This window comes from Rhinatrema bivittatum, chromosome 1, assembly GCF_901001135.1.
Source record: "Rhinatrema bivittatum chromosome 1, aRhiBiv1.1, whole genome shotgun sequence".
Lineage (NCBI taxonomy): Eukaryota > Metazoa > Chordata > Amphibia > Gymnophiona > Rhinatrematidae > Rhinatrema > Rhinatrema bivittatum.
The window spans coordinates 723,367,219-723,377,092 of record NC_042615.1 but is presented as its reverse complement, the minus strand read 5'-3'; the positions used below and the strand labels follow the sequence as shown (position 1 = coordinate 723,377,092).

General features: G+C 46.1%; 1 protein-coding gene across 9 annotated transcripts in view; it reads left to right on the top strand.

Moving 5' to 3' along the window:
• The first annotated feature begins 394 nt into the window (after window positions 1-394).
• Window positions 395-9,874, top strand: part of DDX4 (DEAD-box helicase 4) — a 429,564-nt gene continuing 420,084 nt past the window's right edge. For 3 of the 9 annotated variants that reach the window (XM_029577068.1, XM_029577077.1, XM_029577025.1), the window contains exons 1-2: window positions 398-556; window positions 1,135-1,223. In XM_029577068.1, coding sequence (XP_029432928.1) covers window positions 1,149-1,223 — 75 coding nt within the window. In that variant the 5' untranslated portion in view covers window positions 398-556; window positions 1,135-1,148. The other 6 variants (XM_029577088.1, XM_029577062.1, XM_029577033.1 and 3 more) reach the window with 6 other exon arrangements.

The following is a 9,874-nucleotide window of genomic DNA, read 5'->3' as shown; positions in this document are numbered from 1 at the left end:
AGAACTTGTTTTATTTCTACCATAGCTTGATAAATACAACTGATTTTTATCGTCTGCTGTTTTCACAGTTTCAAATTTCCAAATTCTTTATAAATTTATAAAATATACACCAGACTGCGAATCACAACTTTAGCATGCACATTTGTTTCAGCTTTAAGTTTAACGACGACCCCTACCCAGTGTTTCCCATAACCTTTATCAAGATTGTAGGAAAAAAACATCCAGTATCATAAAAGAAAATCTATTTTACATTTAGGAAAAAACAAACAGATCTATATACTCAGCTATTAAGTCGAATTGGGTCGAAACTTGAACAATTCTATTCATCTCTACTTTACAAAGCCAACAGGAAGTAGGGTGACAAACCTCTACCATCGGTTTTTCTCAAGTTTCCGCTCACGTGCAACTGCAGTAGCCGCGCGCCATCCGTAGCGCAGATTAGGTTAGCACGTGAGATACGTAATCAGAGAACACGTGCGGGAAACGCTATCCCCCCTTCCTTCTGCAGTGCAGTTCTCGTTAGAGTTCCGGTGGAAAAGGAAGCTTCTACGCCTTGGTAAACTAAACGTCCCTGAGATTCGTTGGATGCTGACGACTGGGTGGGTCGGTGGTGGATTCTCCTAGATTTGGTGGTGCGAAGACTTGGATAGGCGTGAGCTTGGGGGCGGGGCGGCCAGGAGCTGCTCGGCTGTAGTCAGAGGTTTGACCGCTTTTCCGCTAACCTGCGTGGTTGGTTTGCTCCATTACTGCGACGCCTTGGGAGGTACCTTTGGTTTTTTGGCCTTTCTGCTGCTTGGTCGACGAGGTCCCTTTTGCTCCAACGCCTGTAAGTGCGGACGGCTTCTGGGTTTGGATGGAGCCGCATGGGTGGGATGTGGAATTTCTTGTCCGGGCTCTTGATCAGCGCGTGGTCAGCAACTCATTTTGTGCCCACGTGCTCGTCGCAGTATAGGTGTCGGGAAAACAGCGAGCTGTCTGTGGCTAACGGCTGGTGGTAGGGGGCCGGTAACGGCCGGGCTCGCACGCTGCCGCCGCCACTTGGTTGCTTTTGTTCACTTCTCTCGCGTGACTTCCTCTAGGAGGAGTAGCATCCCTAACCCGCACCATAACTCCCCTCCCCCTTTTTCTCAATAGAACCTGCTGCAGACATGTGCGATGAAGATTGGGACAACGAGCTAGCTGTGATGACACCTCAGCCGTCCTTGGATTACAGTTTTGGAAAAGTACCACGTTTCTCTTCTTTTCTCTTTTTTTTTTTTTTTTAATTTAAGTATAAAGTATGGGTTTTAAACAGGTTTTGGGCGTGAGGCTTGGGGGAGTACTGAAATGGTACCATCACAATGAAGAATGTGACATGACTTGGATGGGGTTTGTTGAATGACAATAGATGGAATGCATTGACTAATTAGGAATTTAACGAATTAAAACATAAATTAAACTTTTCTTCTAGGAAAGTCTACTGCATTTTGTTTAAACAAAAATAGCATTTGTTACTGTTCTACCTAAGTAAATACAATTTAAGGTCAAACAAGCTATATAAGAGTGGTTCCAGAACGTGTCTGTATGTATGCTTAAGTTTTTATAGTATCAGTCATGTGTGTGTCAGATGCCCATGCATTTTCCTTGTGAATGTTCTTGAAAACCTAACCTGCTCTAGTTACTGATGTGGAAATCACGAAGTTTATTTTTTATTGGACTAAATATGCTTTTAACTAGTTTTACTATATCTTTCTTCCATTGGGTCAGTTCAAAATTAACTAAAGATGTAATTTTGTGAATGCAAATCTGTGAAGCCAAGCAAACTCTAGTCTTGTAGAAGGGGCATTCAATAAAATGCTCTCTAGCTTGTGTGTCCCTCTACAAATGGACAGTGGGATGGCTTGCTGTGAGTGAAGGTTGACTGAAAACTTATAGTTGCTTGTTCATGATGCAAGAAGCTAGTTCATGGTTTTTTGTGATTGTTTTCTTGAGTTGTAGGTGGAAAGATCCTTGTCAGGAAGGGTGCTCTATAGAGGGTGTTTTAAGGAAAAGTGTATACCATAATGAGAAGCAAGATACACTTTGACATGATCTTAATTAGCATTAGGGTCATCACTAGCCAGTGGATGTGCTGGGGAATATTTGCAAAAAAAAAATCCAGCAGAAGGGGATTGGAAGCCTCTGCAGTTCTTGTGTATGTCTGCATTCATCTGGGTGTCAACCAGATGTGTGTATTATCCCCCTTTGAGACAGGTGTGCTGTACTCTACATTTGAGAATGGTGGAACAGTGGGTGCTCTTGAGTGTTGAGTTATAACTCTCCACTTTGATCTCACAAACTTGGCTAGCAGGTTGTATTGGCTGTTTATTTTTAGTATTTACTTTAGGTGTTCCCAGATGGTAAAGTGTTCTGTCTAAATGGACTCGAGTGTTTTGGGTAAGGATCCTTCTTAGTTTCTGACCACTGATATAGGTATTAAGTTATTTATCCACTCTGACCAATTCAGACAAGTGAGTTATACACATGACCAGCAAATGGAGACAGATTGGCAGGCTTGGCTGATGTCGCGCCTTATATGCATATGTGTATTCGATCTCCACCAGATGGATAAGTGTCCTGTATTTTGGACTGCAGCCTGGTGGGCTGGAATGGCTTCTGAGGTGAAAAACTAGCTCTCCCTCAGTTGAGCAGGGTTCTTAAGCTTCCAGTTTAGCGGAAAACATGATACTTTCTGCTCAGGAGTAGGAAGCCTTGGGCTCCCTCTCTATGTAGCATTCCAGGAACTTCTGGGAGGGGGCGGGCAATTGGATTTCTTCCACTTCAACCTGCCTCATAGTCTCCCTCTGTATCTTCTAGAATCTACCTTACTTTAAGGTACTGAGTTTGGTTCTGTGACTGGCAATACAGGTGGGAAAAAGGGACAAAGGTTGGCCTTCCTTGCTTAGCGGTTGCTGCCGTGGTAAATGCTGGGAACTTGTTTGGAGTTGTGGGAACTTGTTTGAGCTCAGTCTGGGTGAATCGCTGCCTTTTAGGGTGGATTGGGACCATGTGGCTGTGAGAGGAAGGGGTCAAAAAATGGTGTTGGGCAGTGAATATGGGAAAGACCATACTCCCTGCCTGCAAAATTAGGTAGGTGCAAACTAGGGGGCTCCAAGTTTTGCTATGGGTGTAATAAGGTAAAAAAGTATCTCTGGTGTGGTGAATTTCACGTGGCAGGTCATTTGTTTAAATTAAATTAAATTAATTAAATTAATTAATTAATTAATTAAAGACGCTGCTTTTATGGCGTCTCACCCGGCTCCGCCCCCGACGTCCAGGTTTAAATTAGTTTAAGCTAATTTATTCTCCAGGCTGCTGTGGAATGGCAGTCATTACACTGCAGAGGGGCAATGAGGGAGACCTCTGACCTTCCTCCCTTAGCCTGGTGTGCTGGAGTATATAGTTTCTAGAGTTGCAGTGCAGAGATGCTTCTTTATATGGGTGAATCTTTTTCAAGGACTTGCAGGCCTTTTGTATGGGGCAAGGTACTAGCCATGGTTCTACTTTGGCCCTGCCAGTGCCTTTGAGATGTTCAGATTCCCTAGGGAGGAGGAGAGGCATGTGGATAATTTTTTTTTTTTTTTTCCTTTCTGATTCCTCCTTGGATGGCTTTAATGAGCTACCATGTCTAATAGTAATAGAACTGGAGTAAGAAGAATGTCTAACAGAAGGTCTTTCATGGGGGTGAGTTAGCATCCCTGGGATCTCTGTCCCTGTGTACTTTGCATAGTAAGGAGGAGACTACTTCAGAGGAAGACCTGATAATGGTCCACATTAGAAACATTTTTTTCCACTGTACTAAGCCATTAAAGAGAGATATTTGGAGTGGATGTGCTAGAGGCTAATTTTAAAGGTGTTCACTCCTAGCTGGAGCCTCAAATTCAGGTGAAATTTTGTTTCCCTAAGGTGGACACTTTTGGTCTGTTGGGTGATCAAGAAAATTATGGTGCAACTTTTAAAGATGCTTGGGTCAGGAAAACTGAATCTGTCTTCAAGCAGGCCTTTTTGGTGGTAAGCAGACCCCTTAGATCTGTGTTTAATGGAACAAAGTCAGCATGGCTTTACCCAAGGCAAGTCTTGACTCACAAATCTGCTTCACTTTTTTGAAGGAGTTAATAAACATATAGATAAAGGCGAATCGGTAGATGTATATTTGGATTTTTAGAAGGCGTTTGACAAAGTTCCTCATGAGAGGCTTCTAGGAAAAGTAAAAAGTCATGGGATAGGTGGGGATGTCTTTTTGTGTATCACAAACTGAATGAAAGACAGGAAACAGAGTAGGATTGAATGGACAATTTTCTCAGTGGAAGGGAGTGGGTAGTGGAGTGCCTCAGGGATCTGTATTGGGACCCTTACTTTTCAATATATATATATATAAATGATCTGGAAAGAAATACGGCAAGTGAGATAATCAAATTTGCAGATACAAAATTGTTCAGAGTAGTTAAATCACAAGCAGATTGTGATAAATTGCAGGAAGACCTTGTGAGACTGGAAAATTGGGCATCCAAATGGCAGATGAAATTTAATGTGGATAAGTGCATGGTATTGCATATAGGGAAAAATAACCCATGTTATAGTTACTCATTGTTAGGTTCCATATTAGGAGCTACCACCCAAGAAAGAGATCCACGTGTCATAGTGGATAACACATTGAAATCGTCTGTTCAGTATGCTGCGGCAGTCAAAAGAGCAAACAATGTTGGGAATGGTGAATAAAACAGAAAATGTCATAATGCCTCTGTACCGCACCCTGAATGCTGTGTACACGTCTGGTCGCCGCATCTCAAAGATATAATTGCGATGGAGAAGATACAGAGAAGGGCTACCAAAATAAGGGGAATGGAACAGCTCCCCTATGAGGAAAGACTAAAGAGGTTAGGACTTTTCAGTTTGGAGAAGAGATGGCTGATATGATAGAAGTGTTTAAAATCATAGGAGGTCTAGGACGGGTTAATGTGAATCAGTTATTTACTCTTTCAAATAATAGAAACACTAGGGGACACTCCATGAAGTTAGCATGTGACACATTTAAAACTAATCAGAGAAAGTTCTTTTTCACTCAATGCACAATTAAACTCTGGAATTTGTTGCCAGAGGATGTGGTTAGTGCAGTTAGTGTAGCTGTGTTTAAAAAAGGATTGGATAAGTTCTTGAGAAGTCCATTACCTGCTATTAATTAAGTTGACTTAGAAATTAGCCACTGTTCCAGAACATACCCATGTCAGTCCAGAAAAGTGGGTCGTGGAGTCAGAGAACAATTAGAACTTTGGGCACTGCCACATAAATGCCACCTGCAGTCACTCAGTATTTCTGACTCCAGCGGATGGTACAGATGCACATCTGCAGTCTTTTTAGTTATTTTTTATTTAGTTTGAATTTTTTGGTTTACGGTTGCTTCCTGAGGTGGCCTTTGTGGGCCATCCTTCAGTAGAAGCCGGGCGTCTGGGTAATTGGATATTTCTGTTAGGGTTTCACCCGCCACAGTTCGGTGTCTGAGAACAAGGGGCTCCTGGCTACTCACCACAGTCTCTGCTATGGCTGCTCCCTTGTCTCCTGCAATAGCTTTTCTCTGTGTCTTGGTAAAGTTTATTTAAAAACAAAAAAACCCTTTTCGCTGCCGCTGAGGTAAGGAGAGGTGCAGGAGGGACCTGGTCTTTTTAAGGCCGGATAGGGAAGCTGTCAGCAGTATTCCCCCTCAGCTCCCAGGGCTCTGGGTCGTTTTCTGAGGGCAAGGGTGAGTTTTTCTGTGTACCTCGTTTACTCGCCGCTTCCCTGCTGGGGCCCTTGCATTTTCACTATAGACAGGTTCCTTTCCTGCAGCATGGCTGCGCGCGTTTTTTTTTCTCCTCAGGCGGTAGTCTCTTAGCCCGCAGCACGAAAAGTTTTTGTTTTTCTGGTTCTGCCTGACTGAAATTTTCTCCTCGTTGCAGCTCCAAGCATTTTCTTTTTTTTATTTGCGCCCTTTTCTATTTCACTTCAGACTATCGGCGTGCTGCTGTGGATGGGACCGAAAACAGAATCGCAGGCCTGCCACATGTGTGGGTCATGTGTGGGTCATGCTGCCTCTTTATGCACAGCGTGTTCCCCAGGGTTAGAGGGGTCTTCAGGGCTTCTTGCCTCCTCCCTCGGGGAGGGAATGTCTGTCTCACCTTCGGCTTTGCGGGAAGAGGATTCTCAGCCTGTTCTAGCCCCGGTGAGGGAAGACCTCACCGGGGGAACTGATATCACCCCAGCCGACTCTCCAGTGGGGGAGGGGGACCTGGAGGGGTTTCCCCCAGAATTTGTCTTCCTTATGCACCAGGCTTTCCTGGCAAGGAAACGCTGGGTGGTAAAGTGGCCCAGTCTCCTGGGGGCAGGTTCGGACCCGCCTGAGAAAAGAGGTCGGGGTACGGACCCTCATCAGCGCCTCCTTAATCAGGCTCACCCCACAGGGGATTCTCCCCAGGGTACGCAAGATCCGATCCCGGGGTCTGGGGTGACGCCGGTTTCTGGGGTAGTAGGGGCGGCAGACCCGGATCCGTGGCCGGATTCGGCTGATGTAGATCCGGATGAGCCCGATGACCCTCCTGCATAGGGGGTTGACCCCAGCATAGTGTGTTTGTTCAAACTGGATGAGTTAAGACACCTTATTCCCCAGGTCCTCAAAGTTCTGGGACTTAAGGTTTCCCAAGAGTCTGACAACGAGGGCGTCAATCCAGTCCTCGACTGCATTAGGGGTCCCACATCTTTTCCTCTGCCTAAGAAGGTTCGCAAACTAGTGACCTGGGAGTGGGAGACTCCGGATTCTGGCTTCACGGTGGGCAGAGCTATGACGAAACTGTACCTGTTATCGTCTGTTTTGGATTTACTGAAGATTCCAAAGGAGGACGCAGCGGTCTCTGCAGTCACAAAAAAGACCACTATCCCGGTTCCTGGGACAGCTGCCCTTAAGGATATGTAGGACTGCAAGCTGGAGATCCAGTTGAAGCGAGCATTCGAGGTTGCCGCGCTCAGCCTTTGGGTGGCGGTTTGCGCTCAGCCTCATGCAGAGGGCCTGTCTGTGTTGGGTCCAGGAGTCTGCTGCCAGGGCCGGTATGGGCGACAGTGGGGCTCTGCAGTCCGCCCACCTAGAAGCAGGCATCGCTTATGTTGCAGATGTTTTGTATGATCTAATGAGGATCTCGGCGAGAGGTATGGTGTCCTTGGTGTCAGCGCGGCATCTCCTGGCTGCGAAATTGGGCAGTGGATTAGTCCTCCAAGTCCCAGCTTTGTAATCTCCCCTTTAAGGGCAAGCTCTTGTTTGGGGAGGATCTGGATCAGCTGGTAAAGCTGCTTGCCGAATCCAAGGGCAATCTGTTGCTGGAAGATAAAAGATCTTCTAAGAAAGTCTTCCCTCCTCGAGCTAAGTTTCAGGACTCTCGCCACTTCAGAGTGGGTAGATACTCTGCATCTCCTGCTTCTAAACCTGCTTCGGGGTGAACGCAGTCCTTTCTAGGGGGTCGCCGGCCTGGAAGAGATTCGGGACATCTTGGTACAGGAAGTAATAAAACCCCCCATTGAAGCCTCGAGCACACATTCCGTCATCGAAGCTGTCGGAGGCAGATTATCCAATTTTTACACGGAATGGGCAAGAACTACATGGGTCTTAGAAGTGATCAAAGACCGGTATGCACTGGAGTTCTCGCGCCTGGTCCGGGAGGTTTTTGTGGAGTCGCGAGAGGTGGTCCGGGTGACTCTAAAACGACTTCTCAAGCTCAAAGCTATTGTCCCAGTTCCGGAGGCTGAACAGGACGTAGTCTGTGTACTTTGTGGTCCCCAAGAAGGAGGGCACGTTTCGGCCCATCCTCTATCTGCAGAAGGTGAACTGTTGCCTTCGGGTTCGTCGCCTTCGTATGGAAACCCTGAGGACAGCGATGGCTGCGGTTCGAAAAGGGGGAATTTCTCACTTCTCTGGACCTCACGGAGGTATATTTACACATTCCGATCTGGCTGAATCACCAGAGGTTTCTGCGGTTCAAGGTCTTGGGACGAAACTTCCAATTTCGAGCCCTCCCATTTGGTCTCAACCAGCTGCTCGCACGTTCACCAAGGTGGTGGTGGTGACGGCGTTCCTTCGTCAGGAGGGAATCTTGGTCCACCTGTACGACTGGGTTGATTCACGTGAAGTCTCAGGACTGCGAGAGATCAGTGCACATGGTGACGTTCACATTGCAATCCCTAGGTGGTTAATCAATATGCTGAAGAATCACTTGGAACCCACTCAGAAGTTGATTTGTCTCTGAGCACAATTCGATACCTTGCTGGGAAAAGTTTCTAGCCATGGACCGAATAGGGAAGTTGCAGGAACAAATACATTCCCTTCTTTGAAGGAACAATCCCACAGTGTGGCGGCATCTTCAGGTCCTGGGCTCCATGGCTTCAACCTTGGACTTAGTTCCTTATTTATTTAACATTTTTCTATACCGACCTTCAAGGTTGAATACCATATCAGGTCGGTTTACATCGAACAGGGGTAGAACAGTATAACATAACGTAACATAAGGAACAACTTTTTTATAATTAGCGGAGACAAAAGCAGAGAAGCAAAAGTTACATAATAACAAGGACCTTGAACTTGGAAGCTGGTTCAGCTGGAAAAGAGAAGCCTTAAGAGTGTATTAAATTAAATACATTGTGAAATGTCCGAGCCTGGTCTAGAGCTAGTTAGCTTATTAGGGTAGCAAACTAGTGAATGAGGTGAGTATTGGAGTGGCGAAGTTCGAAATTCATAAGCTGAGTAGTTATCTAATGAAAGTTTGATGGATCAGGGAAGGCTTGTAAGAAGAGCCAAGTTTTGAGGTTTTTTTTTAAATGTTGGTAGGCACGGTTCCATTCTGAGATCTGCAGGGAGGTTGTTCCAAATGGCTGGACCTGCTGTAGAAAAAGCTCGGTCCCTGGTAGAGATGAGTCGTGTGGCTTTAGCTGGCGGGGCTTGTAGTGCTCCTTTGTAGGTTTCTCTCATTGGTCTGTTGGAAGTGTGGAGTTTGAGTTGGAATTCAAGGTCGAGATGGAGGCAGTTATGAATTGATTTGTGAATTAGAGTTAGAGATTTGTGTAGAGCCCTGTGACTGACTGGTAACCAGTGTAGATTGCGGAGGATGGGCGTAATATGGTCTCTCTGGTTGGTGCTTGTCAAAATTCTCGCTGCGGCATTCTGTATCATCTGTAAGGGCTTGGTTGTTGCGCTGGGTAGGCCGATGAGGAGAGCGCTGCAGTAGTCAATTTTGGAGAACAGTCCTAAAGTCATGAAAATATAGGAGAGGTTTGAGTCGTAACACCTGAAGTCTGTAGAAGCACTCTTTAGTTGTGGTTTTGATCATGTTCTTTAGGTTAAGACGGTTGTCTATAAGTACTCCAAGGTCTCTCGCATGCGTGTGGGTGAGAAGGTGTTTGATGGATCTGAGACGGGAGGTTTTCTTGGTTGGAGGAAATGAAGAGGAGTTCAGTCTTAGAGGCATTGAGGACCAGAGTTAGACTGTTGAGGAGATTAGTGATGGCTTGTAAGCTGTTGTTCCAGAGTGCAAGGGATTGGGCGTTCGCTCACTTAAGTCCTTTACAGCGTGCGCTTTTGTCTTGCTGGAGCCCGGTGTTGGAGCAGTTCCATCTACCAATGCCTCTACTTCCGGAATCCAGAGCCAGTCTGTCATGGTGGCTGTCACTGGACAATCTGGAACGGGGGCTCCATTTGGACACTCCGAATTGGCTGATAATCTCCACCTATGCCAGCCTCTCAGATTTGGGGGGGGGGGGGGCGGTGTGTGTAGACAGGTCCTCTCAAGGGCTCTGGTTGGTGATGGAAAGATCCTGGTCCATAAACCGGCTCGAGACCAGGGCT